The sequence below is a fragment of the Mytilus galloprovincialis genome, chromosome 12 (genome assembly GCF_965363235.1).
Source record: "Mytilus galloprovincialis chromosome 12, xbMytGall1.hap1.1, whole genome shotgun sequence".
Classification (NCBI taxonomy): Eukaryota; Metazoa; Mollusca; class Bivalvia; order Mytilida; family Mytilidae; genus Mytilus; species Mytilus galloprovincialis.
Window position 1 is genome coordinate 51,705,864 of NC_134849.1, and position 23,510 is coordinate 51,729,373.

General features: G+C 32.6%; 1 protein-coding gene across 1 annotated transcript; it reads left to right on the plus strand.

The window, feature by feature from the left end:
* Positions 1 to 623: 623 nt before the first annotated feature.
* LOC143054183 (uncharacterized) lies at positions 624 to 22,090 on the plus strand. The gene is made up of 8 exons (XM_076227096.1): positions 624 to 922; positions 2,705 to 3,268; positions 8,629 to 8,813; positions 11,067 to 12,302; positions 13,473 to 13,556; positions 13,835 to 13,915; positions 19,534 to 19,987; positions 20,966 to 22,090. The coding sequence occupies exons 1-8, from the start codon at positions 640 to 642 to the stop codon at positions 20,995 to 20,997; spliced, it is 2,919 nt and encodes a 972-aa protein (XP_076083211.1). The 5' UTR covers positions 624 to 639; the 3' UTR covers positions 20,998 to 22,090.
* The last annotated feature ends 1,420 nt before the right edge of the window (positions 22,091 to 23,510 follow it).

Genomic DNA, 23,510 nt, shown 5'->3' on the forward strand with positions numbered 1-23,510 from the left:
TATAGTACGTAATGTTTTTAGGATTTTGTTCAGATTTAAGGTGTTAACTGTTATACATCTAAAAGTGGCTTGATTCAATATATCATATCAGTTCATTATCTTCTTTTTTTAGACTGCCATGTTAGAGAAATCCATAAAAATCACTGCGGAACGACATACAGAAGGTATTTTTCTTTGATATCATTGCGAATTTATTGGTCAGTATTTTGCCTATTAGTCTTATTTGAGTTACTATCGTAGATAATTATAGATTATCGTTGATCATCTCAACGAGATTGCTTTTCTCGCTTGAGCTGGTACAGTTGAGATGACCAATGATAATCTTTTTATCGCTATTTTACCTATGACGACGTTGTCAATTTCAAGTCAATTTCGTTAGCAACGCCACGTGGTCTCCTTAGTTTCTAGCGATAATTTTTCCATCTCAAGCGAGAAGCATGATATGAAAATTATCACAAAAAAAGATCAAAAGAAAAATGCACAAAATAGCGATAATTCTGTATATAGCTCACTAAAAAAAGCAATAAGAAAATAAAGTTTACAAGTATATTAGATGAGTTGATTTAAAACTTTCTGTTATGGATTACACTCTTAAAAGATAATAATTCTTGTTTTGCAGTTCCAACTGAAATAGATTTGATGGCTGACAAAAGATATGTCCCTTTGTATCTCAAACTAATTGAGTCAGGGTCTGAGAAAAAAAGAGACATACGGTTGGTCATAGTTGGGAAGAAAGGTGCTGGAAAAACGTCATTTATTAAAAGATTATTGAACGAAGGAAAGAAAAGTGCTGGCATTACCTCATTTATGAAAAAAATCTTTGGAGGAAAAAACGCAGAAATAACAAGTACAAACGGAATAGATATTCATAATATAAAATGCAAATCAAAATCTAATGATGGCATTTGGAATAAATTAGACGGTATAATGTTTAAACTTTAACTTGATTCTTTCTCTATTTTCAAGGATAGAGATATTTGAGTTAACAACACTTTTATCATGTTTCTGTTAATCATACGAACTATATAGCAAAATCAAATTAATAAATAGATTTCTGTGAATTTCAATTTCTATCCTGAATCAAAATGAACACAGATTATATAATATTTGGATTTTATTATCTCATCTCGAACTTACCGTTAGGCAGGCAAAAATGCTAAAACTGTCAATCTGCAACCCCCTTCCATTTTTAACATAACATTAAGATACGTCACTGAAGTTCTACAATAATTGTTTTTAATGCCATGTATATCGATTTAAATGAAACTTCCATTTGATTCCCAAGAGGTTATATCTCACTTAAATGGGTCATGTTAAAACTCAAATTATTTTCGGTATTCAGAAAACCTTTTTAGTATTGTAATGATTATAATCTGTGAACAAAAAAAATTAACCATGAATAAAATAATATATTTTCAAAAGAGCCAACATGTTGGAAATCATCAAAGAAGGTTGTATACATACGACTGAAGTCCTGTTCTGTAAGAAAATCCAAAATAGCCTCTTCATAAATAAGAAAATTCACATTCGCTGATGTTTCTTCACCATTGTTTTTTATTTTTTTTTAATTTCTAATTCGTTGTACATAAAATGAGTTCTGCTCATGAATATCGGATTACATTGAAAAGACACCAGTAGCGGTTAAATGAAAATTCTAAAGCAATTTTTTTTGTATCAATGTTCCTGATTGGTTGATCAAATTGTAACATTCTATAAACCCCTGTCTGTAACCAAGGTAGCCGACATTTTGAATTCCGAATGTATTGACATGTTATTTCTCAATTGCAAATAATAAGCAAAAAACTAACATTTCTCACCTAGAATTGTTCTTTTGTTTGCAGTTTATTACTTTCTTAACTCGGCAAAGAGGCCAGAAAACGAACGGTGTTTACGTTTGATTCCGGAAGCATGACTATGATGAGATTTGATGATTGCATTTCGCGGAATTTTGTTAACACAAAATTGCACTGAAATAATGACTAAAGTTTTATGCTTTGTTTAGTTTGCATTAGCGCAAAGATAACAACGTTGCCAGATATACAAATTTTGCGACAGTAAAACGACAAATGGACTTCACAAAAGCTTCAAATACAATACAGTTATCTCTAAATTAAGTTATTTGCAAAAATTGGTGAATGCAAAAACAATGCAAAAAGGTTGTTTAAGTGTAAATGATGAAAACTAAAACTCCAATTTTCTAGGGTTACACAATATGATCTTTGATCCAAATTTAAAAGACCTCTACAAGATTAATTTATTCAATTGCATCAGAACTGGTAAAATATATTTGCATAACACAAGATGTTGATTCTATGAAATGGGTATCAGCATAGGTAATTGTTCACACTGCAATCCTAATGGACATTTTAAAACATATGTCTAGTTGAGAACAAAAATGCCAAGCGAAAAGATCATTATAATGTATTCGAAATAAGTTGTTGTTTAGATATGATGAAATGGGTTTATAACAAACAAACAACACACAAGCACTTATGTTATTGCTTATCACAACGCCCAGAACAATCAACATTAATTTCATACTAATGATAAGACGTTTTGAAATGAAACTATCCAAATTCGAGAAAATAAGTATTCACCTTCAAATTCAGGTTTTCAATTGTTTGACTGTTTTTTTCATTCATGCTGTTTATACTAAAAACCATTCAGTTCGAAGAATATTATTGCATTTTAAAATATGTTATAGGCAACTATGAAGAAACGGATCTTAATGCAAGATTGTTAAAACCATACGAAGAAAAGCTTGCAAGTGAGAAAATAGCCACCATTAAAGAGGGAACTCAAGACACTGTTAAATACAAAAACCTTGTTACCATTTTGTACAGGCGTGTTGATGAATCAAAGGAATCAAGTACTTTATCTCAGATGCCTGAAAAAATAAAACCCCCAGAAAACACTCAAATAATACTGCCAGTAGCAACCGAATTTCAAGTTAGAAATGCAGTAGCTACTAACGAACATCTTGCATCCACTGAATCTAAAATAAAGGAACAAGAAGACACCGATTTTCAAATTAAATCTCCTAAAGTGCAAGAAACATTACTATTAGAACAAGCAGTTACGGATATCAAAACCATGATAGAAAGATCTCAGGCTGATTTAATTGACAAAGAGGAGTATGCCACTTTCTTATTTTGGGATTTTGCTGGAGATGAAGAATTCTACCATACACATCAGACCTTTTTGTCCTCAGATGCAATCTACATTGTGGTAACTAAACTCAACGAGGTTGGGGACACAAATGCACATGGTCAGTTTAAATGATTATGATATAAGAAATATAAGTTATAGTTTTGCCTTTTGCCTTTGAATAAGAAATATAGTAATACTGACTTTCCCTCGAATATATATATATAGATGCAATATATAAGAAAACATATGTATATTGTCAGAAAAATAAGTCCTGGATACTTTATTAGAAAAGAAGATGTGGTATGATGGCCAATGAGACAACTCTCCACAAGAGACCAAAATGACACAGAAATTAACAACTTTAGGTCACCGTACGGCCTTCAACAATGAACAAAGCTACTACCACATAGTAAGCTATAAAAGCCCCCTAACAACATGCATACAAATTAATATACAATGATATATGCATTATGTTATCATGGTTCAGTTCTTTTATCAATGCAACCTTATCTCTGCATGCGCAAAAGTTTTTTTTTACTACAATAAAAATACATCTGCGTCAAATCTTTTTAGATTTAAACAATATTTGTAGAAAATTAGATGCATGTACCTTAATAGTTATGTTAAAGAGTTATACTATTATAAATCCGTCTGCATTTAGTTTCAAGTTATGACTATAGTTCTAATTGACAACATTTACCCAGTATTACTTATCCCCAAAGAAGCAAATGAAAAAAGTGTTTGACATTTTGATTTTATGTAATTTTTGAAAATATAAGTTTGATGTTGAGGATTTTGGTACATAACAATCACAAATAACTCCTCGATAGCTTAATTTTTGCCGCCAATATTTGTCTTTTCTAAGAAACAAATCAAAAATAATTTACTATTTCAAATACATATAGTGGATAATAAAATGTAAAAGAAAGCGGTTTGATTTGTCTTTCTAAATTATTTGTTTTACTGTTTAGTTAAAATGTGGTAATATTTATTTGACGTGGCTCAGTATTTATACATCCCATCATTATCTTTTGTGCTATGGTAAATTTGAAATGTTTTTTTATCCTACCTGGACCAGAAAGTAGATTGAGCTTTTCTTAACTTGCGTCCGTCGGCCGTGTCCGTCGATAATTTTTGCAAAAAGTTTCCTCAACAACCACGGGGTCAAATTAATCCAAACTTGGCCTATACTTTCTGAGGGTATATAGTTTTAATAATGTATCTGATGATGCTGCCCAACAATCACGATGACCAACATGACTCAAAAAATAACATAGTGGTAAAATGAAGTGTTTGGCTTTTATCTCTGAAACTAAAGCATTTAGATCACATCTAACTCAGATAAAAGTATTCATAAGGTCCAGATCAATCTGCCCTGAAATATTCAGATCAATCAGACAATCAGTTGTAGGATTTCTGCCCCATAAGTTGTAATTTAAAGACCATTTAGCAGTTTTTTGGTTATTATCTTGAATATTGTACTAGAAAGAGATACATTGAAAAACAGCAAACGTGTGCAGCAACTCCAAGTCAGTCAACATGACCAAAATTGTCATTTGACATTGAAAGAAGTTATTGCCCTTAAAAGTCAAGTTTTCAATATTTTTCGTAATCTTTTGCAGAAATTGTCTCCTCTGAAATAAATAGGTCAAGATAAACCAAAATATTACCGCTGACCGCGATGACCAACGAAGATGGGTGCCATGACTAAAGATTTACGTTTTTTTTATCTTTAATATCATTAGAGATTGAGATATGGTATGAAACAAAAAATACCAAGAAATGAAAGGTCTTCAAAAAAGTTAAAATTACCAATTGGCAATTGGCATCATATTTGGGTTATTGTCGCAATTATTTGTAATTTTAAGAAGTCTTTTTAAAATTGTTACCTTTTAATTTAACTATTGGGGCCAAATTAAAACAAACCTGGCCTTAATCATTTTAGGGTAAATACATGATTTGGACATTATTTCACATGATTTCAAAAAATCAAAGTAGATACAAGTGAGCGACACAGACTCTTGAGAGTCGGTCGTTCGTCTGTGTTTATGTTCTTTGTCTTTATGACTTTTTGGTGTGTTTATTTGGGACATATTTTTTGTTTGTTTTTATAGTGAATAAGGTTATAGAACAATGTAGACTTATGTAGACGAAAGGAGCGTATTTAATTATAAGCCTGGTACTTTTGGTAACTATTTACACCATTGGGTCGATGCCACTGCTGGTGGACGTTTAGCCCAGTAGTTAAAACAAATATCAAGTGTATGTTCATTATTATAAATTTACTGTTCGCAAATTATGAATTATTCGAATACTAAGGATTTTATTATCTCAGATATCGATAACGTAAGCCGTATTTGACACAACTTTTTGGAATTTTGAATCTCAATGCTCTTCAACTTTGTACTTGTTTCTCTTTCTAACTTTTTTTACCTGAGCGTATGAAGACGAAACGCACATCTGGCGTCTTAAATTATAAGCCTGATGGCATAAACTATGTAAATTTTACACATTGTACCTATTATGTCTGGTTATCTTGTTCACACATTGTTTACATTATAATGGAATTTGATTCATCTTTTGTACAAGTGAACGGTGTATTTATTTAGCTTTAAAATCATGGTTAATCTACCATTTTTTTTACATAAGAAAATTCCTATACCAAGTCAGGAATATGATAGTTATTATCCATTCGTTTGATGTGTTTGAGCTTTTGATTGCTATTTGATTAGGTACTTTTCATTTTGAAATTTGCTCTTAGTTCGGTATTTTGAAATTTGCTCTTAGTTCGGTATTTTACATTGATATGTACTGATAATGATTTATGCACCCTTGTTTTCTTTAGAATCAGGTTTTCAATGTTTCTGTATCATATCAAATGATTCCGTAGAAAAAAAGGAAATGAAATGGGAATGGAAATATTATGTCAGGTTTAGTTTTGACACAAGGCATGAAGTGATGCTAATTTGTAAATTATTACATTTTTTCAAGTAATTGCATATAATATGTTATGCAGCAGCTTTTGCATTACATCAAGTTATAATTTTATTTATTGCCTGCAAAAAAAAGTTTTGGAGATTAATTAAAAACATAATCATTTTGGATATTGATTTTTTTTATATTTGAACAGCATGACTGTAAATGTATTTGATTTTGTGTCAAAACATTAAGGTTGTCATTATAAAAAAACAAGAAAATTTACAATTGTCATAAACCACTAATTAGTTTGTTTTACACTAAATCTTTTCACCATTTTGACCCTTGGTCATCACTTAACCTCTTTGTTAATTATTTAATTAGGAAAGACATTCTATTTTTGTCCATCTGATGAGTTAAGCCTTTTTCAACTGATTTTTATAGTTCGTTCTTATGTTGTACTGTTAAACCACTGTCCCATGTTAGGGGAGGGTTGGGATCCCGCTAACATGTTTAACCCCGCCCCATTATATATGTATGTGCCTGTCAGGAGCCTGTAATTCAGTGGTTGTCGCTTGTTTATGTGTTACATATTTGTTTTTCGTTCATTATTTTTTACATAAATAAGGCCGTTAGTTTTCTCGTTTGAATTGTTTTACATTGTCTTATCGGAGCCTTTTATAGCTCACTATGCGGTATGGGCTTTGCTCATTATTGAAGGCCGTGCGGTGACCTATAGTTGTTAATGTCAGTGTCATTTTGGTCTTATGTGGATAGTTGTCTCATTGGCAATCATACAACATCTTCATTTTTATATTCTCAGTTAAAATTTATTATTGCAATTAATAAAACAAATGTATATTTATAAAAATGAAGTGAAATTAGTTTAATTAAATATTACAATTTTCAACTTTTTTGTAGAGAAAACACAGATATATACATGTATACCTTGAAACCCTTATGATGTTAAAATGTAATAGCTGTATTGAATAGACATTTTACTTGATTTATATACTTGAATTTGAATGTATAAGGAACAGTTATTGAATATGCTAGAATCTTATGTGACTTCGTGTAGTTTGCAAAATTTAGTTTTTTTCCTTAATGTAAACTTTGACTAATGTAATATGTAATGCAATGCATTAATTTGCAAAAGTAATTGTAAAGTAATGCATTTCTATGATAAATGCCTTTATTTATAATTGTTATTTAATGCATGTTTTTGTCAAAGTAATTGTAATATAATTATAGATCATCGTTGATTATCTCAACGAGATTGATTTTCTCGTTTGAGCCGGGACGGCGAAAGCGAGAAATGCAATCGAGTTGAGATGATTATCGCTATTTTACCTATGACCACGTTGTCAATTTCATGTCAATTTCGTTACCAACGCCACGTGCTTGCTTAATTTCTAGATATAAATTTTCCATCTCAAGCGAGTAGCATGGTATGAAAATTTATCACAAAAAACAGATCAAAGGAAAAATGCACAAAATAACGATAATGCCTTTTATTGCAACGTAATTCATCACATGCCTGTTTGACACAGTACTATATGCTTTTCTTTTAAATAATCGGATGGTTCCAGCATAAGCATAAATAAAGTAGCATACTGTAATCTGCAATTGGTCATTAGAATAGTAATGAAACAAATGTTCCAAAATGAAAAATGAATGACAATACGTTCAGAATGATTGAGTTGGTCCATGTTCAGTCTAATATTTAGGAAGATGCTTATTTACGATACTGTAACATTACAGTGATTTTTTTTTTCTCACAATATTTCATTTTCGATAAGAAAACAATGTAGGAAGATACAACAAATAAGCCTGCAATGTACTTTTTACACCGTGGAATTAAAGTACGTTTTCACAACCTCTATGGAAAATATAAAGAATAATAGGAATATAAAATTTGTACAACATACTGTTATGGTATTTTGTATACTTTTATACATTCTGCAAAGAATGTTATGGGTTGTATGAATCTGTCTGTCTCTCTATCCGTCGGTTTGTCGTCGGTCAGTCGATCGGTCTGTTAGTTTGTCTGTCGACGAAGGCCACTAATGGGTTTTTGATACAGTGAGAAAATCTAGCACTCTTATACGGGCTTTACATGAACCCTGAACAAATTATGAACTGGGTCATGAAAATGGACGTCGCACTAAATTTGTTCAAATTATTCACTGTCTGTTGAAAATTGTCATGGTTTGGTCGTTTCCAGAGATACTACGACAAGTAGCTCTATATTTGGATATGAAAATGATTGAAAGACAGGATTCATTTGACTTTGATCTAATATTCGTGATTTATAAGTTGATTTTTAAATGTTTATGATGCTTATTTTGCAGACAAAAAAGCAATAGTTCCATTATTCTGGTTGGTTTCATTGGAATTTGCCATAATTTTCATGTCTTATTTATTGAAAAATGTTCTGTTTTGTTATTCATGTTTTGGAGATCAACAATATTTGAAAGTGTACATGTCTGGCTGTAAATATTGATGTATCAATTAACAATGTACATTTTTTGTACATGTTGATTTTTAATAATTTGTTTGTAGATATGTTCCAATTGTGGATGAACTCTATACATTGCTACTGTACAAGAGAGCAGCTAAATAAACATGGAAGTAATACTCCTGGAATAAATGAACATACAAATACATGTGCATCAAATACTTTGGATCCACCCGTGATTCTTGTTGGTTCTCATAAAGACAAAGTCAGGTGTTCAAAGGATGAAGAGGTTTGTAAGGATCATGTGAAAAAAATTAGGTCCTGAGTGTTCTTGCAATTTTCTGTACTGTATTCCTGCCATGTAATGTTGTCAGTTAAGCGGTATTTTTAACATTGTTACTAAGAGCAGTCTTTCGCTAGCCATAAAACAAGGTTCTATCCACAACTCTTTTCTTAAAATGTTTTGTACAAAGTCAGGAAAATTGCAGTTAGTTTCAAATAGTTCGTTTCAAAGTATGTTGCATTGGCTTTTATTTGTTGCACTTCAGTGCTTCTTTTGTTCCGTTACTTTCCTTATAGTTGATGTATACTCAGTTTGTGTTTGTAACCAAGTTGTTTTCTCTAAAAGGGAAGCTAAAAGTTCCAGTGGAACTGTCATACTCATAACTCGAATATAAACTGACAACGACAAAGCCAAAAATAAAAAAGACAAACAGACAAATGATAGTACACAAGAAACAACATAGAAAACTAAAGCCTGGGTAACACGAACCTCACTAAAAACTGGGGGTGATTTTAGGTGCTCCGGAAAAGTAAGCAGTTCCTGTTCCACATGTGTCACCCGTCGAGTTGCTCGTGTTATTACAAACCCGGTAAATAGTCTAACTCGGTAGGTCACATTCATGAAATGAGAAGGGGATTGTTAGAAACATATCCGATATCATCTGTGAAACGGTTATTCCATAACGGTCAACCAACTCATGATGAAGTCAGTAAAATTCACCATTTGGAACTTTTGGTTTAATAGCTTAATTGTAAGCAGCAACCCCCTATCAAGGAAATCATAATAGGAAATACAGGCGCGGTAATATCGTAACAATTGAAAGATATACTCAAGCGATTTATAACATTTGAACAGCGGTGAACTACTGTTGCTTTTATTACGCATACCAAATGATTGCAGAATGCCTATTTCCTATGTATCCATCGGTGACGATAGACTGAGGATAATTGTGTTTAAGTAAAGCTAATACCTTAAAGTAAAAACGGTATGCTTTGTATAACACAGCACATAGCAAGAATGAAAGACAAGAATACAAAATTATAATAGAAAAAAGTTGTTTTTATTTATTTGGTTATTTATACGGATACGGAAATCTATATAAAGAGAAGAATGCGATTATACAACAACAAATATTTTCCATGAAAAATGAACGTAATGTGTCTTTTAGAACTAATGGGAATGATATAAATAGTATAATTTGCACTTTTAAGGCAATAAAGTTCCGTCCTGTATAACAATTGAAGGCCGCCGTTTTATTTACTGACAATTTGGACAAAAGAGATGAGAAGAATAACAAAATTTTATTCAAACTTATCATTCAAAAGCCAACTGAAAAAAATACAGATGACTAAAAGAACAAAATAAAAACGAAAGGACAAACACCAGTCCCTAAAAGCAAACACAGAAAACTAAAGACTGAGGTACACAAACTCCACCAAAAACTGTGTAAACATTAGTCCGACAAAAGTTTTGAAAATTAGTTTAATTCGATTTACTTATCTTATTTAAGTACATGTATCGGAATTATAAACAATAATTGTTAATTTCCTTCAAAAATGACCGATGTACAGTAATATTCCGACGCAGTGGTATAAAATTGTATATGTAATAAACAGAGAAGTGTCTTCATGAAATGCCAACCTGCTTCAAAAAAAGTTTTAAACTGATTTAGCCATAAATTATGCATTATGCTGTTATCTTGAATCGCAATACAGAGAATGTGAGTTGTACTGTACTGCAGTCAAGATACTTGGAAACGCCTTTATAATTATTGGTCTGCAATACTTTTCAACTCATATACAATATATGTATGTTGTCGGAAAATAAAATATTTATTTGTATAAGCTTTAGAAACAGGACGAAAAGCGAGGATCAGCTGAGCTTTTCTGTTGTTTCGTAGCAAGTACAAATCAGTTTTATATTTTCGAACAATGTACATTTATTGTGTTTATCCTGAAATGACTCATAACACTTGAAAATTTAGTTATTAAAATCTAAATCATTGTCTCTAATTTCTCAAAGAAATCGACATATTTGAAACGCGGACTGCAAAGAGAACCCCAAAGTGAACTGGTTTTGAAACAGAAATATTCATATTAATGCGTGCTCAATATGGAAGAAGAGTAACATGACACTTTATGTGATAAGTCTTTTGCAATCAAAATAAGTGTCTTGCGCAGTTATAAGCCTGGTAACGCTAATGAGTGTTTTTAAATTTAGGTTGAGAATGCATGTGCTGATAATTGTTTCATATTGTAGATTGAGAGTTCGTGTAGGGATCATCTAGATAGATTTGTCAACGATATTTCAGATGATGCATGTAGACATTTAAGACACGAATACTTCATTTCAAATACTGAGGATGATGATTACGTTTTTCAGCAAATAAGACAAGATATCGTCCACTTAGCCCGCACAATGAGTACATGGAATAAAAACTATCCTTTAAAATTTATTCAACTCGAAAAGCGTCTTCAAAATAAAAAGAAAGAGTTGCAAATTCCAGTTATTTCTTTTCGTGATATCAAGGACATCTCTTCTGAAATACCGAAGGAATTAAATGAAGAAGAAATCAGGTTGTTCCTTGAATTCCACCATGAATTGAGAGCTTTGGTCTATTTTAACGATCTTCCTGATTTTATCGTTTTAGATACACAGTGGTTGTCTGACGTTTTTAAATGTATAGTTACAGCAAAGAAATTTCAATTAAATATAAGCCGACATAGAATGAAGGAAAAATTGGAAGATTTGCATGTTAGTGGAATATTACATAGCGACGTGTTAGAAGATATTTTTAAAGATAAAACGACTGTTCTTTATGAACAAGATCAACATAAAGAAAACATCCTGAATATAATGGAGAAATTTGATATTATCATACCTGCAATCAGAAGCAGTTTTGCTGAAAAACCTTGCTACTATGTACCTTGCATGGTCAAATCAAAACCAGAACATGACATATATGAGATGTTCAATGTGACCAATGATACCTGCAAGAAATCCACCTGGTTATGTTTCAAGTTTAGATTTCTACCACCACATCTTATTAATCATTTGATTGCTTCATTGAGCAGGAAGTATAAAATTGCAGTAGTAGATACCACTGGACAGCAGAAAAATCAAATTGCTCTTTTCAAAGGTACTGCTGTCTTTGAATTACAGGAGACAATAAAGTTAAGAAAACTACTTTTAATGACATGTCCAAATTTGATACAAATTCAGATTTTAGAATTCAAAAAGGAAATAAAAGCAGGCATGTACAAAAACATTGCATCCTTCGTGACAGAGGAAATAAACAAGATAATAAGTAGAAGATTCAAGATGTCAAACGTAAAATTTGAGAAAAAGTGGAAATGTGACCTGAAAAACCCAGACTCTGTTACCGGACTGATTGATTTTAGTGCAGAACAGGATACAGTATATTATTGCGAGGCATGTACAACTACACACGAGTTCAACAATGAATGGTCAGATCTAGTAATAAGAACGCCTTGTGTAAGTGAACATGTATATATCAGTTATAGAGAGTAAGATTTTTACTGCGTTACCTTTTACTGTATTTTAATCTGCCAAACTTTCTTTTCTTTGTCAGATCATGACAGATTGACAACTATTTTGAGGTCTTGCCTCCTAGATCATATTTTCTAGGAAATTGCGTTACTATCAGTACATATCAGTTTGGCAACTATTCCCAGCCCTGACCTCTGGCATGTCCAGCGCCAGGGATTATTTAACTTTATATAATATAGTGCCGCTTATATTCCCAATTCAAAAAGATTAACAAATACATGTACATTACTTCAGGAATTGACCCGTTGCCGATTTTAAAATCTAATAGAATGCTGGCAACGATCGAATTTTATTAATAATTATGTCAACTGTGGTAAACGTTTTAAGCAGCGTAATCAGAACCCTCATATACAATTGACAAAAATACAATAAGAGTATTTCTTTTCGTAAAAGTATTCCAAAAAATTACAAAGATGCCCTGATGTTAAAAAATTACCCAATGGATGTTTTTTTCAGTGGTATATCTTCCATGTCGAAGGTAACACCATAGTTAAGATGCAGGATAATTAATCTTTAATGTCAAATTTTCCGGTAATGTTGGGTTTTTTTTAAGAAAGTACTTGAAATAGATTTATATCGAGATTTTACCACGGGTTGTCCCCTTACGCGTTTATTTCATCCCTCGCTATCGCTCAGGGTTTAATATTTCGCAAAAAGGCCATCCCGTGGTAAAATCACGATATACTTGAGCCCCATGAATTATTTCTTAAATATATGGAACTTAACCTGTTTATGAGACTTCATAATGCTTATAGTTATGTTAAATAGAGATATGTTTTATTTAAGGATGTTTGCTCCTCTATTTTTTTAACTTTTGCCAGATTTTTGGAATCTTCTGGTTTTATCCATGTATTGCTCTTGAAAGAAATTGCCCCTAACCCCAAATTGTCTTTTCATAATTTTATCATAAAGTTTAAAAAGCCAAATTTCGTAATCTTATAAAATCCTTGTTATTTTTTATAGTTTTTGAAACCGACAAATTTTCAATGGCTAATATCTCGAAAACAAGCACAGCGAACATCCTTAAACGATTGAATGTGTAAATTAAATTTCAATAGTTCCATGACAACATTTATTTGTTATCAAAAATTTTAGTCACAGATTTCTGAAAATGTTCCAAGATTGAACGTTTGCCCAGAGAGCTCCGATGAAATAAGAAGAACTGGAACATCCACCAAGGTTAGTTTATTTTTAAAATCACCGTTTTCTTTTCTCTCTTTTTTCTTTTGCATAACAAAGGTATAAATAAGCACAAGAATGTAGACATTGACTGGTTGGTCGGGTTGAATTATTAAACCAGTCTTATGTTTATCCAACCAGAGTGTAAAGAAATGATAGGAACTATTCATATTGACAAATTTTCTGTGTAATGTTTTCCTGAAGTTTTCTGTTTAATCTTTTCCTGAAGTTTTTTTGTTTAATGTTTTCCTGAAGTTTTCTGTTTATTTTTTTTGCAGGTACGTGTCCATGTCAAAGCTGGTGATAGAATGTTTTCAAATGTCAATACAGATGCAACAGGTACAGACAGATTTGCAGGGGTATGTAACACCACGATGCATTTTAAACCCACATTCAGTTCTCAAAAAAGAAAATTATTGAAACAGAAAATGTATAGATTATTTTTTCGTTCAGTTGGTTGATATTTAAAGACAAACGTCTGAATCGATCAGGTTTTATGAACTTGCCCTTTTTTATCTCACCTTGCCCAGAAGAATCATCGAACTTATTCAGCACTTTGCATTCGTCGTCCCAACTTTTACAAAAATCTTCTCCTTTGACACAAGGTTGCCAAATAATACCAAACTTGGCCTACATCGTCTTTATGGTACCTTGTTTGACTCCGCCCAACAACTAATATAACCGGCATGGCTTTAAATAGAACATTAACATGATTAAATAAACTGAATTCTTTGGCTTATATCTCTGAAACTTCTTCATGTAAATAGTAAATATTTTACTACATTTTGTTAATTTTTGTAATCTTTTGAATATTATCATGAAAACTATGATATTGAGAAAAAAAACATTGTTTCTGTAACATATTTATATAGTACTTTACGTACTTTTATTTACGTTCGTTGAGTTACTTCCCTTTCATATCAGTCTGATATGATTTATGTAAACCCCATATATTATTTGTATCATTATTCATGTGGAATACAAATAACACGCTGCTTCCAAATTTTGTCATTCTTATTATCGCCATACGTCCCCAGAGAATAGTATATGGTGTCAGAAAAATATGGAAAATTGATCTCAACGGAGTACCACAGATTCAGATGAACTGGGATTCAACAAATCTAGTTGATACTTGGTAAATTCAAACAACACTTGGAACTTATACTCGATGGACCCCTCGCCGAAAAAGACGAAAAGGTAAAAATTACGTATCTACTGTTGTGGGTTGGTGAAAAAGGAGCATATGTATAACACATGACAATTAGGTGAAGATGGTGCTAAGAAACTTGCGGTTCATTTTGACAAATTGCTTACATATGTTCAACCAAAGCAAAACTCTTTACTTGCAAGGTGTAAATTAAGACATGAAACACAAAGTAGTGACACTGTTGAGCAGTTTATCACTCGACTGAAGCTCATTGCTAAACACTGTAATTTTAAGGACACTGACGAGATGATCAGAGACAGTCTCATTTTCGGGACAAGTTAACCGAAAGTGAAGGAAAAACTCTTAAACCAAGGTGACGCATTCACATTAGAAAAAGCTATTCAGATCGCGCAGGTATTTAAGTAAGATGCGGAAGTAACTGCGGAAGATGAAAAAATTTGAACCGTAAACAGTCGTACACGAAGTAAATCTTCCGAGACACTCACAGTATAACAGTGCCTCATCTAGGAAGAACCGCCAGACGTCTGACCGAATTAGGACGGGTCCAGTCAACCAAGATCGAGTTAAAGTTAAACCCCTTCGTTATTCTTCACAGCAAGGACGTGGAAATTGTGGGAGAAGACACCCCAAACAAGAAGAATGTCCGGCGAAGGGAAATAATTGCAACAGTTGCCAAAAGTGGAATCATTTTGCGCAAGTATGCAGATCCAAACAAAGGGTCGACGAAGAAGTGCTAGACACAAATAGTGACTGCAGTGACCAAGAGTTTTTTATTGATTGTATAAATGAGCAAAATACCTTCATTAATGATAAAGATAAAGTAAAGAGAGAATACTTTGCCTATACGTATGTTTGAAAGTTTTAAATTCAATGGCACTCTGAAAAAGTCCCTTCGTATCTTGACTGCTTATAATTGTCAGTGTCCTGCCCTCACTTGGCGTCTGTTGTCTCCCTTGTGAACATTGTTCTGTTAATAGTAAATTAGAATTCTACTGTCTAGATATTAATTCCCCACCAATATTAGGTATGCAGTCTTGCTTGGATTATGAGCTAAGAAAACTGGTTTACAGCACCGAAACAGCATGTACTTCTGACTCTGATCCAATGACTAAGTCGTCAGTGTTAAAACGTTATTTAGATATTTTCAAAGGTGTCGGTCTAGATTCAGGTGACGCAACAATACGCATTGATCCGGAGATACCCCCAGTTAAACACCCCCTCCCCTCCCCCTCACACGGCACGTTCCTGTAGCGCTACGTGGCCGTTTAAAGTCAGAATTAGATCGCATTATTTGTAAAGTAAACAGTCCCATACCTTGGGTTATTTCCCTCGATATGCCACCCCATTTTAACAGAGCTGAAGTTCAGACTATATTGGGTATGGTCAATTATCTTTCAAAATTTGCGACAAACTAGCCCAATGCGAGCAATATTGAACAAAGACGTTGAATTTGCATGGGACGAACCTCAAATTGTGGCATTTAAAAAAGTCAAGGAGGTTTTGAGGAACTCACCCGATGCGATTCTTTCTTATTATGACCCAACCAAAGACTTAACTTTACAAGTTGGCGCATCCAAATACAGTCTAGGCGCAGTCTTACTGCAAAACGAAAAACCGGTAGCTTATGTTTCAAAATCCTGAACCACTTCAGAAATAAATTATGCACAGATAGAAAAAGAAATGTACGCAATTGTTTTGGGTGTACCGGATTTCACTAAAACATTTATGGTCGTAGTATCAGGGTTGCACGAACCATAAACTGCTTGTTTCAATTATGAAAAAAATCATTGCTAGGCGCCCCCGCAAGATTGCAACGCATGATTGTACGGTTACAGCGTTATGAACTCGATGTTTATAATTTGCCCGAAAAATGTATCCCCGTGGCTGATACTCTGTCGCGCAAATTTCTGTCGGACACTTACCCTGGTCTTTCTGATAGCTTCGAGACACAAGTTCACATGGTGTTTTCTAGTCTACCGATTAGTGATAAGAAGCTAGAGGAAATCAAAATGGTCACGTTGTCAGACCCCCAGTTTGATATTTTGAAATCTGTAGTTCTTGCTGGATGGCCATAATCTCGTACTGAATGCCCAACACAAATTTTAGAATTTTGGAATCATAGGGATGATTCTGTGAATAGTGGTATTATTCTTAATGGACACAAAATTGTGATTCCAACTAGTTTGAGGGCCCTCATGTTAGACAAAATTCACGCTGGGCACATGGGAGTCGAGAAATGTATTCGTAGAGCTCGTGATGTTCTCTTTTGGCCTACACTGTCATTGGATATTTCGGACATGGTGTTAAAGTCTTCAGTTTGTTTGTAAAGCAGAAATTGTAATGCTAAAGAACCATTAGAACCGCACAAAATTCCTCAATATCCTTGGCAAGTTGTAGCTACTGATCTGTTTTTTTGGAATAATGCTGGTAACATTGTAATAGTTGATTATTATAGTCTCTATTAATCTCTATTTAGAAGTCCATAAATTACATGGTACTACAAGTACACCTGCTATTAATAAGTTGAAGGGTACATTTTCTAGACTTGCTATTCCTGAGACCGTTGTTTCTGACCATGGTCCTCAGTATTCATCACAAGAGTTCAGAGAGTTTGCGAAATATAGGATTTTAAACATGTTACATCCAGTCCCTATTAACCTCTATCTTATGGGTTGGCAGAGATAACGGTGCAAACTGTAAAAATATTTTTAATACATGTAAAAAGGATGGTAAAGACCCATATGTACATGATGTAGCTCTCTTGGAGTATCGCACAACTCCTTTGGATATCGGATATACCCCTTCACAGTTACTGATGTGCAGAAAACTCAGATCAGTTCTACCATCCACTTTTTAGGAATTATACAAAAAAACCTTTATAACGAAGTTCAGAGTAAAATTGATTGTAAAAAGTCTTATCAGAAAAAGAACTATGACAAGGGCTCAAAACCATTAAAATATTGAATTGCTGGAGATTCTGTCAGAATAAGGGGAAGTGATGGACTCTGGAAACCTGCTATTATCTCTAGTCAACACCCTGCTAGTAGGTCGTACATTGTAGACAGTCAAGATGATGGTATTTATAGACGTAATAGGCGTCATATAATAGGAACCAGAGAGGAAGTACCCCTTACTACTGGTGAAAATGACACAATTGTACCCCCTGTTTGTAACAAACCACATGAAAACTAACTTCCCCTGAATTAGCCGAACCCACTTCGAGCATGAATAACGCTCCCAAAATTACGAGCGATACAGAAACTACAGACACCCAACAAAATCCTTCTGATGGTATATACATTACAAGATCGAGATGTATATTAAGCCTTAAATCATTGAATCAATGTAACTTCTTGTATATGCTTATATTTTTTTAATTCATATATGGTGTATACATGATGCATTTTTGTCTTTTTATGCTTTCAAATGAACTTTATTATGACAGGACAATTATTGAACACTGAATTTATATTGGAACATCAATTTGAATTTGTTTATTGTATTTGTATAACTTGTGCATGTTATTTTCTTTTATTTGTGTTGAGAAGGGAGATGTAACAATTTTAATATAGTACTCTACGTACTTTGATTTACGTTCGTTGAGTTACTTCCCTTTGATATCAGTCTGATATGATTTATGTAAACCCCATATATTATTTGTATTATTATTCATGTGGAATACAAATAACACGCTGCCTCCAAATTTTTCATTCTTATTATCGCCATACGGCCCGAGAGAATATTACAGTTTCCTTTACATTTTGCTTTATGCGTTATACGATTTGAATTATAGTAGAGAAATAAACACTTTAAATAACAAAAACGATCAGCAAGGCAAGATCTAAAAATAAATCTAATTTTGCCGATTTAGTTAGTAGACTGTCAATATTCATAGGAATGGTTTTCCCTAAAAATGCTTGTTTTCCCTCTTTTGTTTTTTGAATATGAAGATAGAGAGAAACCAAACAGAACAAAAAATCAGTAATACAAGATCAACAAAATAGTATTTGTTGCATCTACAATGTTAGCGAGTGTCCTATGTTTAATATGCACATATACCAAGGTGAGCGACACATGTTCTTTTGACCCTTTAGTTGAATTATCTTTTTGAGTTTTGTATTATGTTAACCTTTTTTCAGGAAACAAACACAAACAGCTTCACTGTAAATTGTCATCAAGTCAATAAACCACTATATTTGTGTGTTCATATTTTGGAATGAAACAAAACCCAAACTGGGTCATAAAATTTAATCAGTATGTTTCAAAGGAAACTTTTTTATATGGCATTATTTCTGGCTAAAATTTTCCAAATTAGGATGATTTAACCAGTATCACAATGATTCATAGTTAAAGCATTAAATAGATCTGAAACAGGCCATTTTGTTTAAAAAATATATATATTTGATATTTAGTACAAATAGCAATTATATTTTCATTGATTTTTAGGAAAAGAAACACAAAGGAAATTGATCAATTTAAAAGGTCCTTTAACATAATGTTTGTTAGTTCAATCGAAGCGTGTGTTCTGCGTTTAATTTTTTTTTCAATTTGATAGAAATCAAAACAATATGGTTTAACATTATGATTGATATTTATGTACCTTAAATATATTGAGGTCACTTTGTTTCTTAATCTATAAAAAAAACAAAAGGAAGGATTTAACACAACATGTGCCTGTTCATCTGTCTATGAGAAATTTCTACGTACATGACCAACTTAACTGACAATTGATTCAACCAAAAGTTTGTTTTTTTTGTATATGTTTTTCATATTTTAAATTGCAATTGCTTACTTTTGACGTATTTTCAGTTCACCAAAGAGGAACTCAATTTTTCAAAGATGGGAATGATCGTGCTGAATATTCTGGCTGATGCTTCATATGACCTATTAAAACCAGACAAACCAAATCTACGTCCAAGGAGTGATTGTGATATAACATTCTTGTACAGCGAGCACAGGAAACTAAATAAACACATTCCTAGTAATCTATGGGGCGGGGCATGGGAAACTATTCATAATACAGACATAGCTATCGGAGATGATATTGAGCGCATAAGACTAACAAGAAATGAACTACAACACTCTCGCATCTTTAAACTCGAAGAGAAACGTTTTATTGAATTGTGTAATATATTAAGCGACCTTTTAACACGGTTTGATCGCCATAATAAACCAACAAGGCTGTATACAGATGCACTGAGCAGAATATTGGCTAAAACTATTTCTGCAGAGGAAGTTAAATCAATTCAAAATGATATATTGGGTAAATTTATTTTAAGTGCTTGATTTCTGATCTTTATTGAGTTTTTCTACTTGTGTTCAATTTCTATTACTTTTCATTAAGATTGGTTTGTATTCAAGTATTTGTAAGTGTAAGCAGACAACTATTAATTAATGTTTAATATAAAAAAAAAAGAAGATGTGGTATTATTTCCAATGAGACAACTATCCACAAAAGACCAAAATGACACAGACATTAACAACTATAGGTCACCGTACGGCATTCAACAATGAGCAAAGCCCATACCGCATAGTGAGCTATAAAAGGCCCCGATAAGATAGTGTAAAACATTTCAAACGAGAAAACTAACGGCCTTATTTATGTAAAAAAAGAGAAAAACTATGCCAGTGACCATGTTTAGGGAAATGCTTTCCCATTTTCAGAAACTGGTAATCATTCTAGCTTTGTCTTCTCATTCGGTCATTAAAAAATTATTCTGCAAAACTTTGATTTTGAAGTACAACTATAATCAGAAACCACAAAGAGAGACCCATGAATTGAAATATGGTCATATTTGGTATTTTTTGAACCAGTAAGAAATATTGGGAGTTGCCAACTGTGAATTGTGTATGCATAAAATAGATAAAATTGAGAATGGAACTTGGGAATGTGTCAATGAGACCCACAGAACAGACAACAACAGATGGTCACCAACAGATCTTCAATGCAGCGAACAATTTCCGCACCCTGACTGTACGGAATATATAAATAATCGGTCAGAAATGGGACACTCAATCCGATGCTCTGTGTGAAGACCTTTGCCACTTGTTTGGCGAAGGAAGATGGATTGCCCACGGAAAATCACATACCTTTGGTATGATAACTTGTTCTACTTATTAGACACCAAGACCTCATCAACGTGCATTTATTTATATAATTGTTACTGGACGTTAAGTAAAAAAAAAAGCAATCAATAAGTAACTGATTGCACCTGTTCATGTGTGATTTGTTTAATTTCAGGTATGACGATCGAAGTTGAAATTGAACACTAAATCAAACACGTCATGGGAAATACACATGCATTGTACTCTACTGCCATAGCAATCGATTTGCAGAAGACCAATCATCTTTAGATAGTAGGCAATCATCTATATTAGAGATATGATTATAATGCATTAATGATTCAATTTGGTACAATATTGGACTGTAAATGACTATATTTAAAATGTGATCACATGCAGCAGCAATTGTTAAGTAGCAACTGTTATAACAGTAAATACTTTTGTTACTAAAAAACTAATAATTTTAAATGTTTGGGAAAAAATTATACATATACATACATAGACACAAATATATCTTATTTAACTGCCGCCATTAAGATTTCTTTACTTAAGGAGCTGTCATTTGTAATTACTCTATTGTAAAATTTATAGTCTCCTTAAACACAAGTTATTGTCAGGAAACTACAAACATGATTTTTTTACTATCAATGTTGAAACTAAAAGTCATATAAGGAGATGCCATTTTCTCGTAGCGGTTTCCCAACGAATTTTGTGAGAACTTTGAACGACAATTTGACAGTGATTTCGACAGTTTTAAGTTTATTTGTGTCATTATTCTTATCAAAACATCTGTAATAAAAATAACTAAAATGTCTTACCTTATCATATGATGGATGTATATCCTTTTTTGAAACAATTGTCAAACTGTCTCCCCCCCCCCCCCTTTTCATTTCAAATTGTCGACTGGGTCAAGTACGAGGTGTTCCGAAGGTCTTTCCGAATGTTAATCAGTTGATCATGTTTTAGAATACTCCTTGGAAAACGAATTTTGTTTTGACTTTAGGATGATAAGAAATGATGAAATGCTGTACATTAATTATAATTTCCTCATGAATAGAATAGGAAGCTTATTAAAAATTATTTCTTAACACTGAAGAGGCGACCATTTAGTGTAAATAAAAAGGTAGAGGATGATTATATAAATGAATATAATGTCCGGATAATAACAGGAATAACACAGTGACTGTGACAATTTTTCCAAAGAATTTTTGAAAATAACTTTGCTGTGTCATGAAAATAATGGACAAAACTGGAAATGGCGATAATGATTATATACATGAATAAAGTCTTTGGCTCTCTCGATTTAATTGCTTTACAGATTTTTTTTTTGATTTTTTTTTTTTTTCATAACGGCGTTTATTTCTTTTTCTTTTCAATATAGGGCTTTGCCGTAACGGCGTTCGTTTTCCCTCTCGCGAAAGGTCATATAACATAAACTGCTTACATCAACTTCCTTAAAACTCTGGTTAATATAATATTGTGTTGTCTCATTGGCTTCAATACCACAGCTCCTTATAATTTTAATTAGAGCTAATTTCACAATGCTTGTAGAGTAAAACTTTGGCTTCCTTACTTTGTTTGTATAAACTTGTACCCAAGATTTGTAAAAAATATCCACATCTTAAACAATATATATATACACTTTTTTAGGCGTTTATATAATTTATTTATTGTGTACATGTATCGTTACTCGTAACGATCCAGCGCCCTCGTGGGGAAAATCGTTGATTACTATACAGACGTTATATATATATATATATATATATATATATATATATATATATATATATATATATATATATATATATATATAACGCCTAAAAGAGTGTACACAACAACTCCAAATACAAAAAAAAAAGGTAACTATAAATGTAATTATTTATAAATATTTCGGATAACAGATATCCTTCCTCAGTGAGATTCTGATGTAAAATGAATCATCTTTAAGTCTTCTTAGATTATTAAACTGTTACAATCTTGAAATTTATACAATACAAAAGTCAAACCGAACATCAGTTAAGACGCTTGCACCATTCTAAAAAAAAGAATAAACATGAAATAGGTTATAAGGCTTATTACAACAGAGAGTTCAAATATATGCTTTAAATACAAATAATAATGTATGATATGAACTAGCACAATTCTAAAACTTTAACGGGAACGACAACTATGATGGTACAAGAATGATAACGTCAATAAAATTACCAAATAGACAGCACTGAACGATCTAAATTTATAAATATTTTAAATTGACAGAGTAAAGTAGCTGCAACAGACTCTTGAGTATTTAAACATCGCGAACAAACAGATGAATAAGTTTTGAATAGGTATAACTAGAAGAACGTGGCTTGGTACTTATACAACCCTCAAAAAATTAAGCAATTTAAATGGGTATCTACAAGACGTTTATTTAATTGATGAGAAAGGTTAAAAAATAGAAACAGAAACTGTAATAATGAGTAATATAACCTAAATGTGAAGCGCTACATGGAGTCGAACTACATCTTTTCATTTATCCCATTTGGTGCCAAAGTTGTTTTAAAATTTCCTTGTCCAAAACCTTTCACGAGCGAGTCTTTCTTTCTTATACCAAGCAGAGTTGTGGTCAATGATTTTAATGGTCAGTCGATTGAGATCTGCCATAGTGTGGCCAGGGGATCTCAAATGTCGACTGAGAGGGAGGTCTGGCTTGCATTGGTAGTCGCTACGATGGCCGTTCATTC

Excerpts from the sequence above, each read along its gene's own strand:
- LOC143054183 (XM_076227096.1), top strand. The coding sequence starts at position 640 with ATGGCTGACAAAAGATATGTCCCTTTGTATCTCAAACTAATTGAGTCA. Across the intron at positions 12,303-13,472 it reads TAGTAATAAGAACGCCTTGT|TCACAGATTTCTGAAAATGT; the intron begins GTAAGTGAACAT and ends CAAAAATTTTAG. Across the intron at positions 19,988-20,965 it reads AATTCAAAATGATATATTGG|GTATGACGATCGAAGTTGAA; the intron begins GTAAATTTATTT and ends GTTTAATTTCAG.